The following is a 19,161-nucleotide window of genomic DNA, read 5'->3' as shown; positions in this document are numbered from 1 at the left end:
GTTGTGGGAGGACGAATGGCTGGTGGTGATGGCCAATAAACTGCGGTTGATAAAGTCAACCACTCGGCCGTGGCGTTCCTCCTGCCAGTTGCTCAGGCTGGAGGAGGTGGCCCTCACACGTCTTCGGATCGGGCACTGTCCTCTCACACATAGCTTTTTATTGCGGCGGGAAGATCCTCCGTTTTGTGATGCTTGTGGTGTGCACATCTCTGTCCGGCACATTTTAACAGACTGCATTTTATACCGTGTTGCACGGGCAGAAGCACAAGTTGATGGGTTCTGCCTTCTGTTTTAGCTAATGATGAGACGTGTGTGTCTAGGGTTTTTAAGTTTTGTGATGTGTCTGGACTCTGGCCTAAACTTTTAGGCTGGAGGTTTTAGTGTATTGCAGAGTGGCTGACTCCTCCCCTTTTTTCCTTGCGGTCAGCCAGCCACTTCCATCTGCTACATTGCTTTAGCTTCCTCTATCATTTTCTTCCTGTGTTGTCCATGTTTTACTGCTGACGCTCTGCTTCATCCCACGCTTTGGTGTGGGTGAGCACATGTTTTTCAGCGATTGTTACCCATGTTTTCTGTTCCATTTTATATTCCTGTTCTCGGATTTTTCTTGACACCCATCATACTATGTTACTGAACGGGTGCTGAAGACCTTGCTGTCGTGTGCCCAAAACCCCTCTACTACTACTACTACTTATACCAGACGTTCCCAGAAGAGACAGACCAGCTACTTCTGATCGCACTACATCCTTCTTTGCAGAATTTCACTGCTTTATTTTTGTGAATCTTTAAAGCATTTGTTGTTTCAATTGCCTTCATTAGAGACAAATAGGTGTGGCATTATCTCTCTCTTTCTCAAAAGATGAACTTCCCATTAAGCAACTACACTTTCATGTATTTCCACTCCTAGATTAAAATACTTTGCTTGATTACAATAACACATCTCACAGAGAAGCTGACATGCAGAAAAAACAGATCACAACAATTACTTTACTGAATACAAGTTCATGTGCAACTGGTTATTGTAAATGATACTTGAGGTAGAAGGAGCATATAGCAACAGTGAATGCAAGGGATCAAAATCCACAACTTTTAAGATGGCATTAATCATTATTGAAGGTTTTATACATTAACTTTTTGGCAACCGAAAGTGTTTCATTAAACATCTGCCCATCTATAGCTCTATACGTTGATCTACACCTGTTACACACTATTCTCTGTCCATTTACAGTGACTGTAGACCATGGAACTGTTCTACTAGGTATGTATCCTTACCGTGCTTGGTCAGTTTTACGTACACTTGAGCCACACTTCCTCTACCTGATCCTGCCCAGAACTAATTTGAGATATGACATTACTACCTCTATCTTACTAAACATAAAAATCATGTTATACAATTTTTTTGTCCTCCATACTTCAGTAATCATTGTTGCTACAACTCTCTCATGATTATTGATAACAGGATACCCGCATAGAGGTCAGGTCTCTTTGTTTCTATTGCATCATAGATTGTAGATCTAATATATTTCTATCATTAGTGAGTTTCTGAACTATTTCTTCCAAGCAATTTCCAGAAGAAATGTTTAGTATTATTTTGAAATTATCCTATTGCATGATTAGAGAATCCTCCACCAATGACAGTATCTATTAGCGAGCTGAGATCCTCTCTTAATTTTCTTGTGGCAACTGAAAGTGAGTCTTGTACTTAAGGAAAAACCAGTTGTAAATATGAGAGTTGGAACTTTAATAGTGGCAACTATTTATTTACAGCTGGTACAAAATAGATACCTGTTTCAAAGTTTTACTGACCTTCAAAGTAGTCACTAGCATTGTGTATAACCTATTGCCAGCGATGTGGAAGTCGTAGGATACTCTTAGCAATGCCAGTTTTGTTGACAGTTTGAGCAGCGTGGTCTATTGCCTGATGAATTTGTAGCAGTTCTGAAGTGAATTCTGTGAAGTGTTTCCTTCAGTTCAGAAATCAAATTGAACTAACAAGGGCTTAAGTCAGGGGAGTGCAGAAGGTGGTATAGCACTTAGCAGCTCCATCACTTAAACAAATCAGTAACAGCTTGCACTGTACGTGCTTGAGCATTGTCCTGGAGAAAGTGCAAGCTGTTACTGATTTGTTTGAGTGATGGGGCTGCTAAGTGCTTTACCACCTATTGCACTCCCCTGACTTAAGCCCTCGTGAGTTCAGCTCGATTTCTAAACTGAAGGCAACACTTCAGGCATTCACTTCAGAGCTGCTACAAATTTGTCAGGCAATAGACCGCGCCGTTCGAACTGTCAACACAACTGGCACTGCTAAGAGTTTCCTACGACTTCCACATCACTGGCAATGGATTATACACAATTCTGGTGACTACTATGAAGGTCAGTAAAACTTTGAAACATGTATCTATTTTGTATGATCTGTAAATAAATAGTTGCCACTATTATAGTTCCAACCCTCATATATGCCTACCCTTGATATTGACTTGCACAATTGATCTTTCATGCAGCTTTAATTTCTATCTTGGTGGATTTGAGTTTCTTGTCCACTGTGATAAGATACCAACCATCTCCATTTAAATTAGCCTGTCCTTTCAGTATATTCCTAGATTTACCCCAAAAGCCTCCTGCTGTCAATTTCAGATTTTAGCAAGCTTTCTATACCTAGATTTATATGAGCTCCGCTACTTTTTAGATCAGAAGTTTTATCACTTTTTTCTTAAACATTTGTTGTTGTTCTTTTACAGGTTGTCTGGGCGTGACATGATTGGTATTGCATTCACTGGTAGTGGAAAAACACTGGTATTTGTGTTGCCCCTAATAATGTTCTGCTTGGAACAGGAGACTCGCCTTCCCTTTATCAAAAATGAGGGACCTTATGGTAAGGATATAAGACTATGCCCTTAATGGGTTGTATAATCATTTCATTATTGCATGATTTCCTAATTGTTCAACATTTAGCTTATTTCTAAAGAGATATAAAACCTAGCATTCCTCTGTACATAAAACAGCTACTGATGTTAGTTTTCTCATTCACAGAGCATAAGACAGTTCCTTTATTTTTTATCCGTTTATTTTTATTCTATATATGTTACAGGCTTGATAATATGTCCATCACGTGAGTTGGCAAAACAAACACATGATATCATAACACACTACTGCTCTTCGCTACAGCAGCATGGTGCACCAGAAATCAGATGCTGTCTTGCTATTGGCGGAGTACCTGTTGCAGAATCTATTGAGATCATTAGCAAGTAAGTCCACCTATAGGATGGAAAATACTGTTGTTTGTTCCATCCTATTAAAAGATTACTTTAGTCAGAAGTTATGCAATACACAATGAAACTGTAGTTCTGTTTTCACGCTCCAGTTATTTTCATTGACCACTAAGATGACATTCTGAGGCTGTTTTCTTGAAAGTTGCATTCCACAATATAAATATACTGTTCCATCACTTTTCTCACTGCTTCTGGAAAATACAAATTAGAATACTGTCAAACTGTGACTGTATTGTATGCCATGGCTCCTTATTTCTGATGGGCATTTGTAAGGCATTTGTTCACTATATTAATTTCTAAGTGTAAGCTCAGAACGGCTCCTCTGGAACCTTGCCTTGTCTGTAGTCAGACCTGTCTGAAAGAACAGACACCAAACATTATTAGAATTGATTCACCTTGGTGGGCCATGAATCCATGACCTTCAGGGCGGATGCACACTTTGTTTGACCACCAGTGGGAATCTAGAATTTGTGAGCAAGGAGACATGGACAGGGACAGCAGATTGTTGGCACTAGGTAGGAATGAGAGACAGTCAAGGAACATACTGGGATAGTCCGCACATTTGCCAGAAACACTGTGTTTGTATGGCGCAGAGGTTAATGCAACTGTCCAGTAAGCAGATCTCTTTCCTTCCCTTCTCCCCCACCCCACCTGACCTCATTCAATTACATAATAAGTATCACAGCTGCAGATCCTGCATGGTGTCTGTTCTTTCGGACATGTTCATATGTTTGTGTTAAACACTGTGTCGGTATGGTGCACTGGTTAACAAAACTGCCTAGTAAATAGGAGATTCGAGGTTCAAGTCCTGGTCCAGCACACATTTTCACTCATCACCACAGATTATGTACGCAGTCCCAATGCAGCTGATATCAGTTTCTTCCCTCCCCTCCCCCCCTCCACATTCAGTTACATTAATATATATCACAGCTGTGGAATCCTTGTGGTGTCTGTTCTTTCAGACATGTCAAAAAAAAAAAAAAAAAAAAAAAAAAAAAAAAAAAAAAAAAAAAAACAGACCACACACATTCATATAATTCTCCATCTATCAGTAAAACATTATCCTTTTACAGGGAACATCTTGTTCCAGCAAATCCTATTGTGCTGGAACCACCTAACCCATTGTCTCTACTCAGCATTTTCACTATCATTATCTTATCACTCATAATGTTTTGTTTTCATTTAACGATCAAAATGAACAGCTCTTTGTATTATATTTCAATAATATCAAATTTTTACAAAATGATTGGGAACAAGCATTACAACAATGTTTCCCATATCTGTTTTATCAATGCAGTCATTGATTCATTGTCATCAATCTTCTTTACATACTCTCATTCTGAATTGAATTAATATACTACACATAGGTTTCATAATGAAAAGAATTTTATCAGTGTTTGATTTTTCATTAAATACAGTATTTATTTTATAACAACAAAGATATTTATTTTTATGTTTTGAATGCATTTTTCCATCTGCTGCCTAAGTATTCTTATGTACATCTCATTGCTTTAAAGTCCACCTTACAACTGTACCAAGATGTGTATTCACCAAAAATGGCATATGTAAAAGTGATACTAAGAAAACAATGAAATAAAATTTAATGTGGTTCTTTTCAATGTTACAACAAATTAATCTAAATTCATGTTTTATTTTTAAATAAAATATGTAAAAAGTGACTTGGATGCAACAGAACCCCACACGTTTATAAATCTTGAAGTAGGTTGTCATTACAACTTCTTCATAGTAATGTTTGATGAATAGTTTGATGCACATAATTAATAGGCTATGAACGAGCTGGTATTAAATATTACATGTGTTCTGGTATTATATTTATGATAGTCATTGTTGTGGGAATGGTTTCCATTCCACTTTGTACATTGTAAAATGATTTGCAAAAGCTGTATACAAAATCAAATTTTTGATTACAAAAGAAACTTAAAGCTGGAACTTTTTACATGATTGCAGGGGAGTGCATATCATGGTGGCCACTCCAGGTCGTCTCATGGACATGCTAGACAAGAAAATGGTACGACTAGATGTCTGCAGGTAAATTATTATAATGAACTAAATTTTAAACTTTTGAAAGTAACTTTCATCTAATTAATTCTGCCTTATTTATCATGAACATTAAGCAGATTCAGAAGAATGTAGGTTGCAGTAAGTACTGGGAGATGATGAAGCTTGCACAGGATAGAGTAGCATGGAGAGCTGCATCAAACCAGTCTCAGGACTGAAGACAACAACAACATTAACAGATGAATTTTACTACACAGCTCATAGTATTTTCTGCATAAAATTGTTCTTAACTGGTATATGTATGGAAGTACTATGCAAGTCTAAGAGGTGATGTACTTTTTAACAGATTTGGTACACTGATACAAAACCCATATAAATGGCAATGTGAGAAATTGAAACCATGTACTATATAGACAAGTCTTGGAGCTGCGGGTGTGTGCAAAAACAAAAGTGAGCAGTGAGTATTCACAATCGCGTGCTCACACACACACACACACACACACACACACACACACACACACACACACAAGGAGAGGGGGAGATGCAGAGTGTCAAATGTATGTACAGAGTGCTCAAAAAGTCCCTTATGAAAAACATGGAAGAAAACTGTCATCATTGCTCAGTTGATTGGCTCGTCTACAGTGACATTCACTTTCAAAAGAGCAGCTGAACCTCAAGAACCATAGTCAACAATGCCCAAACACATTAAAAAGATGTGAAAATGAAAAGATTTAGGTCAGTGTTTGTGACTGAATTATCTGACGGTCACATAGAGCAGGGAATTGCAGTCTGTAGTGATTTGTTGGCACAATTACTGAATGCTATGAATTGCTCAAGTGTGTTATTTTCTGATAAATGTGCAATGTATTACAATTCACCCAGGAGGAATGTGGTTTCTCTGGTCTAGGAAAAATCCCCATTATGAGTAAAAATTTGGAAAGATATTCACTTTATTATATGAGCTGGGACATCATCAAGATACCTGTCCATACATTACAATGCTAGACAACTATTATGAGCAATAATCAAGTCCTATGTGGTTCAATGTCAGTGCAAGGGTGATGAACAATTGTGTAAATATATTGAGAAGCCTTTCAAAGTATAAATCCTGAAATGCTCTGCGATTTGTCATCTTGGTAATGAGCATGCTTAGATCACCGTGTAAGCGTGGTAGTGCACTGACAGTTTTGCTCAGTACATTTTTTGTATGTAAATACACAATATAAGAACCCTTTCATTTCACTATCATTACATTTTAACGACATGTGCTCATCTTTTATTTACCAGAGTAAGCCTGTTTTTACAAAATATGACATGCTCCCACAGTTATTTACTGATATGTTACAAGATGGTGATTTTACGTTTGGCATTTCATGGGGTGCCAATATTTTTTTTAATTTATGGCCAACATTGAGCTCAACATGTTAAATGTCCTGCAATATTTTAAAGACAAAAAATCAATCACTATAAAAAGGCATAAAAGATCAAAACCTGGGTTGTACTTAAATAAACACTAAAATAGTCAAATGGCAGTGTGTTCCTTTAAAATACTCTCCATCACACTCCAGACCTTGTGACATGGTTCATTATCTTGCTGAGAAATGTCGCTGTCATCAGGAAAAAAGGATCATTGTGAAGGGGTATATGTGGTGTGCAACCAGTTTACAACACTCCTTGGCCATCATGGTGCCTTGCACAAGCTCCGTTGGACCCATAGATGCCCATGTGAAAGTTCCCCAGGGCGTAATGGAGCCGTTGCCATCTTCCCTCTGTCCTGCAATACAGGTGTCAAAGAGCTGTTCCCTTGGAAGATGACAGATTTGCACCCTCCCATCTTCATGACGAAGAAGGTATCGAGTAGACACGTGCCCATTTCAGTCACTGTTACTGATGTTGTAGTTAACATTGGCACATGCATGGCTCGTCAACTGTGGAGGCCTATCATTAGGAGTGCTTGGTGCACTGTGTGTTCAGACACACTTGCTTGTACTCTGCCCAGCATTAAAGTCTGATGTTAGTTCCACCACAGTCCGTCACCAATCCTGTCTTACCAGACTGCCCAGTCTTGACGTTCAACATCTGTAATGAGAGTTGCCCACCCAAATCAATGACATCTGGATGTGGTTTCACCTAGGTTATGCCACATGTTTGAGGTAATCATCACAGCTTTCCTCAAACACTCGACAAGTAGCGCAGTTTCCAAAATGCTCACACTGAGCATCTGGCCATCATAATCTGACCTTGCTCAAACTCAGATAGATCACATGCCTTTCGCATTCCACGCATGGAGAGCATGCTCAGTAATACTACATGCACCATGTGTGTGTCTGAGTAGCAGTTGTTCCTCACCAGGTGACACTGCTGTCACCTGCATGGGTTTATGTTGATAGTTGCTTGTTGGCTGATGAGTGTGCATAAGAGGGGGGGGCTTGTACACCTGTATTTGGAGTTTACCACCATGGTCTCAGCACCTCATTTTATCACTTTGCAACAGGAGCACATGATCACATTCACTGCACTGTAGTTAAGGCAGTGAACTTGTATTCAAGAGTAATGATTTTTAAACTGTTAGGCCCTTCTGTTGTACAGAATTCTTCACATTGATTGGCAGTTGGAAACTGGATACAGATTTTCATCTCAATTAATCAAACTCTTAGTTTCAAAATTACTGTTTATCAACAAAATCATAGTTGTTACAGTCATCAACTAGCATAGATGCAAACCTATTGATAGAAACATACACACCAAGTAGAAACTGTGTTTCACTATGCTGTACAAGGGGGTACCAAAAAATAAATAAATAAATAAATAAATAAATAAATAAAAATTGCTATGGGCAGAGCTTGTGTAGTACATATTTCTGCTGTTAGGTTTGTGTAGTGAACTCATTGCCAGTTCAGTGCCCCCTGAGTTTTCATCCTGGTGTGTTCTGTTCATCTGCAGTTATTGTTTTTGCTAATGCTGTTTTGTTTCTGTTTCGTTTTTTATGATGGCAAGTTTAAGTGAACGGTGTGCAGCTGTGAAATTTTGTTTTTTACTCAGTAAAAATGCTGCTGAAACTGTTTTAATTTTGAAAACAGCTTACCAAAATGACACTGTGGGAAAAATTCAAGTGTACTAGTGGTTTGCTCAGTTTAAAAGTGGCGACAAGCCAGTTGATGGCAAACCTCGTTCTGAACATCTATCAACTGCCTGCATTGTTCAGTGTGTGTTCTCTCAGGTAAGACTGTCAATGAAACCTTTTATTTGGAAGTTTCAAGAAGACTGCACAACAGTGTTCGTTAGAAAAGACTCAATTTGTGGTAGACAAGAAACTTGTTCTTCCACCACAACATTGCACCTGCACATAAGGCCATCTCTGTTCGACAGTTTTTGGCTACAGATGCCATGCACCTTACTTGCCCGACCTGGCTCCATGAGACTTTTTCTTATTTCCACACATGAAAAGGGCCATAAATGGACACCATTCTGACAACATTGAAGAAGTCAAGGAAAAAAATGAGGGAGCTGTCAGCCCTTTCTAAATATGATTACAAAAAATGTTTTGAACAGTGGAGGCATTGATGGGACAGATGTATTATTTGTAATGGAGAGTATCTTGAAGGGGATAGTGTTGTTTTCAAGGGGATAGGGTTGTTTTTTAAACATTTAAAAATATGTTGCTTTTAAAAAATAATTCTGGGTTTTTGGATTCTCTCTCGTATCATACTGCACTGTCAGTTCATAATCCAAACTGTTAATAATTACTTCTGCGTGCAGCTTCATAGCTTCCAGTAGTTTTCAACAGAAGCCAAGCAGGACAGTGTTTTCACTTTATTAGTGGCAGCTGACCTTTCCATACTTGAGCACCCGGCCCCTTTCTAGCATTTGGCAGTTTCTTTACCATATCATTCATTAAAAAGGATGGCTCCCTGGGTTATTCATTTTCAGCATTTTCAAAAGGCTACAGTTAGATTCCTACACCGTCTCTATTGAATATGTATTTCTGCTTCATCTCAAATTACCACTTTATCAACAAAGAGCTAAACTCTATAATCGTCCTCCTTCCTGAGAAAACACATTCAACCATCTAATTACACTCTTAACTTGAGAATTAATGTAGAGTTTTTGTTACCTTTTCAGATACTTGTGCATGGATGAAGCTGATAGGATGATTGACATGGGATTCGAAGAAGATGTTAGAACAATTTTCTCATTTTTCAAGGTATGTTAATTATTTAACAAAAGAAATGCCATGATTCAGATATTAAGTAAGGGACATGAGTAGAAAAAAATAGATTAAAATGTTTTGTTGAGAATACAAATTTTGTGAACTGGAAGAAGTACTCAAATATTGGATATTTAAAAAAATGAACTTACTCTCATACATTTGTATTAGATTAATTTCATTACTAAACAGTAAATGATATATTAAAATCATTTTTGGTATGACATTTTTTTTATCAGCCTTGGGGTAATCAATAAACTGGTGTTATTGTTTTCTTTGTAGGGACAAAGGCAGACACTGCTGTTCTCAGCTACAATGCCAAAAAAAATACAGAATTTTGCCCGGTCAGCACTTGTGAAGCCAGTTACAATTAATGTGGGCCGAGCTGGTGCAGCTTCAATGAATGTTATTCAGGTATTTCAAATGCGTTAAGTGAAAGTCGGTATTGTTACACTTTAAAGATTGTGTGATATATCTACTTCTTGTAAAACTTTGTTATGTATTTTGCTCACATTTTATTCATTTTGTCCAATCCCATAGTGTGTTTTATGGAAATGGTGACAACTGATTCCTCTACCCCGGCTTTAATAGAGGCCATATTCCTGAACGATGCAACATAGGTTTATTGCAGCATACACTGAAGTAATCTTCAAATGTAGAACCGTGTGTGGGTGTGGGGAGGAAGGGGGGGGGGGAGTCATCAGTTTGCTGTTGCAAGTGTTCTTGCAATACTCCTGTGTCATAATTGAGGCAGAAATACTGCATGTCATTGGTTTCATCTAACTGAATGTAGGCCATTGCATAAAAACCAAACCCATTGTCCTCTCTCTCTCTCTCTCTCTCTCTCTCTCTCTCTCTCTATAAGGTTTCATCACTTTTTTGAATAGACGTGCAATACATACACAAGGGAGTGTAGAACATTCGATATAAGCAGGGTGGCTTATTACATGGAAGTTGGGAAAACTATATGGCTGCTAACAAACTCAGGCCACCATATAAACTGAGCTATGATAATTAATAAATTAATAACACTTTTGACTAGCTCCCACTCACCAAGAAGACCTTTCACAGGCGTATGTATGCGTGTGTGTGAGAGAGTGTAAGTGTTTTACTGTACTGTAGCTCATCAGAGGACAACGCCAAAAGCTAGCAAGTTTTTCTGCTTTTGTGTGTGCCTTTAACACTTGTAACCTGTGGTTGTTGTTGTTGTGGTCTTCAGTCCAGAGACTGGTTTGGTGCAGCTCTCCATGCCACTCTATCTTGTGCAAGCTTCTTCATCTCCCAGTACCTACTGCAGCCTACATCCTTCTGAATCTGCTTAGTGTACTCATCTCTTGGTCTCCCTCTATGATTTTTACCCTCCACGCTGCCCTCCAATGCTAAATTTGTGATCCCTTGATGCCTCAGAACATGTCCTACCAAACGGTCCCTTCTTCTAGTCAAGTTGTGCCACAAACTCCTCTTCTCCCCAACCCTATTCAACACATCCTCATTTGTTATGTGATCTAGCCATCTAATCTTCAGCATTTTTCTGTAGCACCACATTTCGAAAGCTACTATTCTCTTCCTGTCCAAACTATTTTTCGTCCATGTTTCACTTCCATACATGGCTACACTCCATATAAATACTTCCAAAAACGACTTCCTGACACTTAAATCAATACTCGATCTTAACAAATTTCTCTTCTTCTGAAACGCTTTCCTTGCCATTGCCAGTCTACATTTTATATCCTCTCTACTTCAACCATCATCAGTTATTTTGCTCCCCAAATAGCAAAACTCCTTTACTACTTTAAGTGTCTCATTTTGTAATCTAATTCCCTCAGCATCACCCGACTTAATTCGACCACATTCCATTATCCTCGTTTTGCTTTTGTTGATGTTCATCTTATACCCTCCTTTCAAGACACTGTCCATTCCGTTCAACTGCTCTTCCAAGACCTATAAATATTAATAATGTACTTATTTTTCTTAATCGGATCCCAACAATTTCCTCTTTCAGAAGTGATACAAATATGGTGTGGAAAATTTTGGCAGAATGTAAATATTTAGAAATAAAGATAACAACTCACTAAATAATGGAAGCATTGAATCAGCACTAGTCTGAAAATTTGGTAGCTTTTGGATGAGTCCTTTTTTGAGCTAGAGTACATGTACATACGCAGGCACACATGTGCGCTTGCAACCCCTCTTGCCACACACACACACACACACACACACACACCAGTTTGCCAACATTGTGCCACCTGAATACACAATGCTGGGACTGCTCTTCACAGGTAAACTGGTGTGAAGGGTGTGTCGTGTGGAGTGGATGATGGCATAAAGGAGGCACGAGGGAAGACTGGGGAAGGGTAGCTGACAGTTCAGACAGAGGCAATATGTTTATAGAATAGGAGTGTAGAAGGGAGACATTGCAGGTGTGCGGGATAGGGATGTGACACACAGGTGTTGGCTCCTGTGATTTCATGCACCATACGACGACATAGGGAAGTGGATTGAGAAGTGGTGAGAGAATATGGTAGGAGAGACTTTGAGGAAGAGAGTGTGGTTGCAGGATGAATTAAATTGGATTACAGGAAAGGATAGTGATGGGTTTGGGGCTGGGAGTTAGCAGAGACTGAGGCAGGAGGATTACAGGAAAGGATGATGTGTTGTAGGGCTAACTCTTATCTATGTAGTTCAACAAAATTTCTGCGGGGATGGCATGGGTTGTGAAGTACCAATTGAAATCGAGCATGTTGTAACCATCAGTTTGTTTTGCCACAGGGTGGTATACCCTGCTCTGGGCCACAGTTTGGCAATAGCCATTCATTTGCACAGTTGGTTCGGCATCATGCACACATGTAGCGAAGCTGGTGTATGCCACGGATGCTTTCAAGAGTAGCCCTGCCTAGAGGAAGCCTGTGACAGAACTGGAATAAGATGTACTGGATGGATGAATCCGAATGATCATGAACCTGGGTCTTCCACAGAGATATGATGCATGTGGCATGGGGATGGGAGTGTGAAATAGGCGATGCATATGTTTATGACTTTGTAGAGTCAGCTTAAAATTACTAACTACACCAATTGTTGCAGCTGTCTTTCCTTTATAGTGAAATTATCAGATCCTTAACTATACAGTGGTTCACTGAAGAATAAAAAAAAGGCATTTTAATAGTCAATTATTATTAGCTTGAAGTTTCATTCTAAATTAACACTTATGAAGCTTTGCTTGAGTTGAGTTTCTTAGTAATCACCACCCTGTTGCATTGTTTAGCTGTAACAATTAATTACATGTTCATCCCATAATTCTGTAAGCAACTTGAATAGATTTTAGGAGAAGTGTCCATTTTAAATCCAAAGTCCTATTTGAGTCCTGTGGACAGTTGCATTCTTACAAAACACCCAACTGAACCAGTCAAGTAAGTCAGCTGTCTGAGCTCTACAAGGAGTAAAATTATGAATTTAGACACCAGTATTTGGTACTAGTTGCTAGGACAGTATAATTAAGATGTCTGTTGAATTAAGGAGACATGAAAACCTTGCAAACAACAAACAAAATATGACTCTTCAAGCTTTTCCAGCTGATGTGTTCTAAATAGTCTTCACGAGTTTGCCGCCAGATCACATGGTGCAAATTCCACAATATTTCCTCGGAGCAACTGTCCGACATCTTCGGGTGGTTCAAACTTGCTTGTGGCTAGGTATGTCTGCCAATATCCGCACATTGATGCCCCATTTCAAGAATATGCACACGAAGAATGCGCATACTCAAATGCCCTCTGATGAAAATCACAGAGTGGCTCTCCTACACTTGCACTGTATTCTTTGTTTACTAACAGTGTGGCTAGACATTACTCACTAAAAACCATACTAGACCAATGTTATAAAGGGTCTGTTATAGAAAAATCTTGATTTAAGAGTCGTGATTTTAATCTGAGAGACAGATATGTAATGCATTCAGGCCCAAGCGATTTCAATCTATGGAACATAACGAGGATTCAAAGACACCCACCACTTTGGCCTTTTTGTCATATTTTGGTGCCATGTCATCAAGAATTGGAAGAGGCCTTGGAAGATATGGCTTTTTTTTTTAATTGTGTTTTTCAATCATCTGCTAAACTGAGAAACCTGTTGAGCTGAGTTAAGGATGATCTTGGGTGGAGCAAATGTGGTGTGTACAAGATTCCTTGTCAGTGTGGAGCAGCATATATTGGCCAGACATGTTGCACAGTACAAGAATGCTGCGATGAACGTCAGCATCATACATGCCTTCGTCAACCGGAAAAGTCAGCAATTGTGGAACACTGTCTGAATACAAGACATCACATGATTTATGAAAAGACAGAAGTTTTGTCCCCAGCATCTTCCTTCTGGGATTGCATCATGAAGGAAGCAATACATATCCATACAGCCAATAATCTCATCAACAGGGATGCAGGATTTCAACTGAGCACAGACTGGAATCCTGTGTTGGCTGCTATTAAATCACGATGTGAAAATGAAGATTTTTCGATAATGGACCCGTCTAGTACGGTTTTTATTGAGTAACATCTGGCCACACTGTTAGTAAACATGGTGTACAGTGCAAGCACAGGAGAGCTGCTCTGCGATTTTTGGCAGATGGCGTTTGAGTATGGCACCATCTATCTGCAAATCATTGCGCATGTGTGATTTCTGCACTCGTGCATTCTTCACATGCGTGTTCTAGAAATGGGGCATTGACATGTGGGTACTGTCAGTTGTACCTAGCGACCAGCAAGGTTGAACCAAGGGCCAGGTTGAACCACCTAAATATGTAGGACAGTTGTTCTGAGGAAATATTGTGGAATTTGCACAATGTGATCCTGTGGCAAACCCATGAAGACAGCAGTCACAATTTCAGTTTAGGTTACATCTTGTGTCTAGCACCCAGTTTATTAAGACCCTGCTGCCATCTCATTTGTCAGTGGACACATATTTCACAAAATACTAGGACAAGGATAGAAAAATAAATATCTATTCCAGGCACTAGATGTGAAACTCAGCTGTAACTAGGTGCAAGATATCATCAATATGTACTACTGTGGTTCAAGTTCGCTGCACGCAACACCTGAACAAAAGATCAGATAAGTTGTCGAAATCCTTAGCTCCAAAATGGGATCATCTATTTGGCTGAAACCCAGTGTAGGACCAGGAGCTAAAATATGTCAATCTCGCTTCCTGTTGGTCATAAGAACTGACTAAAAGGAGACCAATCCAAGAATTTCTGCATAATCTTGGTTCTCAAAATAGATGACTCAACATTGGAAATAACAAGTCGTAGCATTGAGTTGGCTTAAATGCCCTTACAGCTCTTTCACTTTAAAACATATATAGCCCTCAGCAGATTAAATTGTCATTATATACAAATATGATAAAAGTGTGTGCTGTCTGAGGAACATGAAGGGCACCTTACATATCTGCCATGCTCTTAATACAATAGAACCTCAAATGCCCTCCACCTGAATGGATTAGTGTTAAGGCCAGAATCTATTACAGTGACCAGTGTGTCAGGAGCAGTTGTCATATACCTGTAGTGTCACTGTACAGGTACTGCATTGCTCATTTAGGAATGGTGAACTTCCAGTGTATGTTGTGCATATGTATGTGTCTCGTCCAGAAACTGGGGCGATGGGGGAGGGGGGGGGGGGGGGGGGAGCTAACAAAATAGCTATGATTCTAGTTAGTCATTGCCATGACAGGGTGATGCCCAAAAAGAATACTTCTGATCATAATGAGTGACTTCAAGGCAAATTATTTTCAGTTAATACTTCAAATTTTTACTTGTGGTGGCCACACCAAAACAACACATTTCTTTATTTTTCAACAAAATTTTCAGTTCAAGCATTTTCACCTTAGTAGCATTCATGTCCTTTGATGTTCCATTGAAAGAAGGCCAGACAAGAGAACTTGAGTAATTCAATTTGAATGTTAACTGTAGTCAAAGTACAGCTATGGAAAAATGAGAAATAGGTCCCTGTTCAGTCGGGGACTTGAATATTATGCGGCCAGAGGTGCATCAGTTTTTGTATGTACTAGTTGTGGGGGTGCTACAGGCAAGACATAACCTAAACTGAAATTTTGGTTGTTATTTATAAGGTTTTCATGTATCCTTAATTCAACAGACTTCTTAATTGTGCTGACCTAGAAACTTGTGCCACAATACTGGTCTTCTTGCACCTAATTTCATAATTTTACTCCATGTAGAGCTCAGGGACAGCTGATTTACTTGGCTGGTTCAGTTGGGTGTTTTGTAAAAATGCGACTGTCAACAAGACTTTGTATTTAAAATGGACACTTCAAAATATATTCAACTTGCTTACAGAATTATGGGACGAGTGAAGAAACAATTTAGGTTCCCTTCTACACTACTAAGGGCCATATGTACCTAAGCAGTGTGCTACTTAAGGACTAAGCAGTGCACTAATTAAGGGAGATGACAATAAACAGCAGGGTGTGCTGGAAGAGCCGCACAGGCCAGTTGTGAGATACTATTACTAAAATCTAACAACCACGGTGAAATACCTCTTTATCAAGGAGGGTCCTTACTCATGGTGGAGTCTCTGGACAGCATGAACCATGAATGGCTTACAGCCTTTGTTTGGTGTTGTCTGGCAGCACAGAAAAACCCACTTCAGAGGTGTGCTTGGCAGCAAAGGGGGAATGCCAAAACGGCTGGGTTGGAATAATAATAAACCCCTTCTGGTACGCACTGCACTTCACTGTGCTAATTACATTACACTGCAAGTAGTACTCAAAGTGCTGATAAGGGGAGGATGAACCAGGTGCCCAGCATCAAGGTTTGAACATCTGTAGTCAGTAGAAGCATCTTGAAGAGACGCAGCTCAGGAACGTGGCACAGAAAAATGCAGTAGCACTCCATGTGTTAAGCGAACTTGCAACAGAACAGTGACACTAAACACAAGGTTAGAATGCTGCTTTTCACACACACACACACACACATACACACACACACACACACACACACACACACACACACACACACACCGGTGAAATGTGGAAGGCGATGATGTGAGCCATGTGGCATTGCACGGGCTAGTTGTCATGAGCACGACCAGGAGGTGTTGCACCATCAGAGTGTAACAAGAGACTGCCGAGCAACATGCATGGTGTCCGGAAAGCGAGGCCATCTAAACTCTTCCTCCTTATATCTGTAGTCTAAGTACAGCTATGAAAAAATAAGAAATAGGCCCCTGTTCAGTCAGAGACTTCACTATTACTTGACCAGAGGTCATCAGTTTCGGTATGTACTATGCTGAAGATTAGATGGGTAGATCACATAACTAATGAGGAAGTGTTGAACAGGGTTGGGGAGAAGAGAAGTTTGTGGCACGACTTGACCAGAAGAAGGGATCGGTTGGTAGGACATGTTCTGAGGCATCAAGGGATCACCAATTTAATATTGGAGGGAAAGGAAACAAAAGAAAACTGCGGAGTAGGTATTAAAGTCCATAGAGAAGAAATAAAAACGTTGAGGTTCGCCAATGACATTGTAATTCTGTCAGAGACAGCAAAGGACTTGGAAGAGCAGTTGAAAAGAATCGACAGTGTCTTGAAAGGAGGATATAAGATGAACATCAACAAAAGCAAAACGAGGATCACGGAATGTAGTCGAATTAAGTCAGGTGATGCTGAGGGAATTCGATTAGGAAATGAGACACTCAAAGTAGTAAAGGAGTTTTGCTATTTGGGGAGCAAAATAACTGATGATGGTCCAAGTAGAGAGGATATAAAATGTAGACTGTCAATGGCAAGGAAAGCGTTTCTGAAGAAGAGAAATTTGTTAACAGTGAGTATAGATTTGAGTGTCAGGAAGTCGTTTCTGAAAGTATTTGCATGGAGTGTAGCCATGTATGAAAGTGAAACATGGACGAAAAATAGTTTGGACACGAAGAGAATAGAAGCTTTCGAAATGTGGTGCTACAGAAGAATGCTGAAGATTAGCTGGGTAGATCACATAACTAATGAGGAGGAACTGAAGAGAATTGGGGAGAAGAGGAGTTTGTGGCACGACTTGACCAGAAGAAGGGATCGGTTGGTAGGACATGTTCTGAGGCATCAAGGGATCACCAATTTAGTATTGGAGGGCAAAAATCGTAGAGGGAGACCAAGAGATGAATACACTAAGCAGATTCAGAAGGATGTAGGTTGCAGTAGGTACTGGGAGATGAAGAAGCTTGCACAGGATAGAGTAGCATGGAGAGCTGCATCAAACCAGTCACTGGACTGAAGACCACAACAACAACAACAACAACAACAACATAGTTATAATTATTTCCTATGGATGGACTGAACATGATCTATCAGAGATCACTGGACCAGCAGAAAGTTCTACAAGACTGGAGGAAGGCCCAGGTCATAGCAACCTATAAAAAGGTTAGAAAATGAGATGCACATAATTACTGCCCAATTTCACTGACATTGATTTGTTGTAGAATCATGGAACATATGTGTTCAGACATAATGACCTTTCTAGACTCTGAGAAGCTCATCTGCAGAAACCAGCACAGTTTTAGGAAACAGCGGTCATGCGAGACACAGCTGGCTCTCTTTGTGCATGATATACAGCAGGCTCTAGATACCGGCGCCCAGGTTGATGCCATATTTCTCAACTTTTGAAAGGCCTTCGACTCAGTTCCACACTGTCGCTTGCTCCAAAAATTGCTCGCTTACAGTCTATCCAATGACATATGCAGTTGGATAGAAAGTTTTCTAACAGACAGAGAGTGGTATGTTGTCATGAATGGAGTGACTTCAACAGAGATAAGCATAACTTCAGGTGCGCCCCAGGGCAGTGTAATAGGTTTGCTGCTTTTTACAATTTACATGATCAATCTGGTTGATGGTATTGACAGCAGCATTAGACTGTTTGCCGATGATGCTGTGGTCTACAGGAAAGTAGTATCACATGAAAGTTGTGAACAAATCAATGAGGATTTGCAGAAAATAAATGCATGGTGTAGTGTCTGGCAGTTATCTCTCAATATTAGTAAGTGTAACCTACTGTGTATAACAAGGCAAATGCCGGCCGCGGTGGTCTCGCGGTTAACGCGCTCAGTCCGAAACCGCGTGACTGCTACAGTCGCAGGTTCGAATCCTGCCTCGGGCATGGATGTGTGTGATGTCCTTAGGTTAGTTAGGTTTAAGTAGTTCTAAGTTCTAGGGGACTGATGACCACAGATGTTAAGTCCCATAGTGCTCAGAGCCATTTGAACCTTTTTTTTAATAAGGAAAAACTCCCCATTAATGTATGAATACAAAATAAATGCACAGTCTTTGGAAGCGGTAACATCCGTCAAGTATCTGGGTGTGACTATTTGAAATGATGGAATGTTCAGATTACACAAGTAACGGGCAAGGCGAATGCTAGATTGCGGTTTATTGGTAGAATCTTGAAGCGATGCAGTCCTCCAGCAAAGGAAATTGCTTACAATACATTAGTTTGTCCAGTCTTACAGTATTGTTCGTCTGTATGTGACCCTTACCAGTTGGGTCTCATTCAAGAGAATGAAAAGGTCCAAAGAAGAGTGGCAAGATTCGTGGATTGTACATTTAGTCATCGCGAGAGCAGTACAAATCTCATAGAATGTTTGAAGTGGGATACACTTGCAGATAGACGACACACTAAACGGAAGGGGC

The 19,161-nt window shown here is 39.7% G+C and overlaps 1 protein-coding gene across 1 annotated transcript in view; it reads left to right on the top strand.

Annotated features, from left to right (window-relative positions):
- LOC126356294 (ATP-dependent RNA helicase abstrakt) overlaps positions 1–19,161 on the top strand; it is a 148,206-nt gene that overhangs the window by 101,320 nt on the left and 27,725 nt on the right. The window contains exons 6-10 of the mRNA XM_050007194.1: positions 2,739–2,872; positions 3,089–3,245; positions 5,238–5,318; positions 9,411–9,492; positions 9,778–9,909. Coding sequence (XP_049863151.1) covers positions 2,739–2,872; positions 3,089–3,245; positions 5,238–5,318; positions 9,411–9,492; positions 9,778–9,909 — 586 coding nt within the window. The remainder of the gene's footprint in view (positions 1–2,738; positions 2,873–3,088; positions 3,246–5,237; positions 5,319–9,410; positions 9,493–9,777; positions 9,910–19,161) is intronic.

This window comes from Schistocerca gregaria, chromosome 3, assembly GCF_023897955.1.
Source record: "Schistocerca gregaria isolate iqSchGreg1 chromosome 3, iqSchGreg1.2, whole genome shotgun sequence".
Lineage (NCBI taxonomy): Eukaryota > Metazoa > Arthropoda > Insecta > Orthoptera > Acrididae > Schistocerca > Schistocerca gregaria.
The sequence above is the reverse complement of the archived record's forward strand: the minus strand, read 5'-3'. Positions and strand labels throughout refer to the sequence as shown.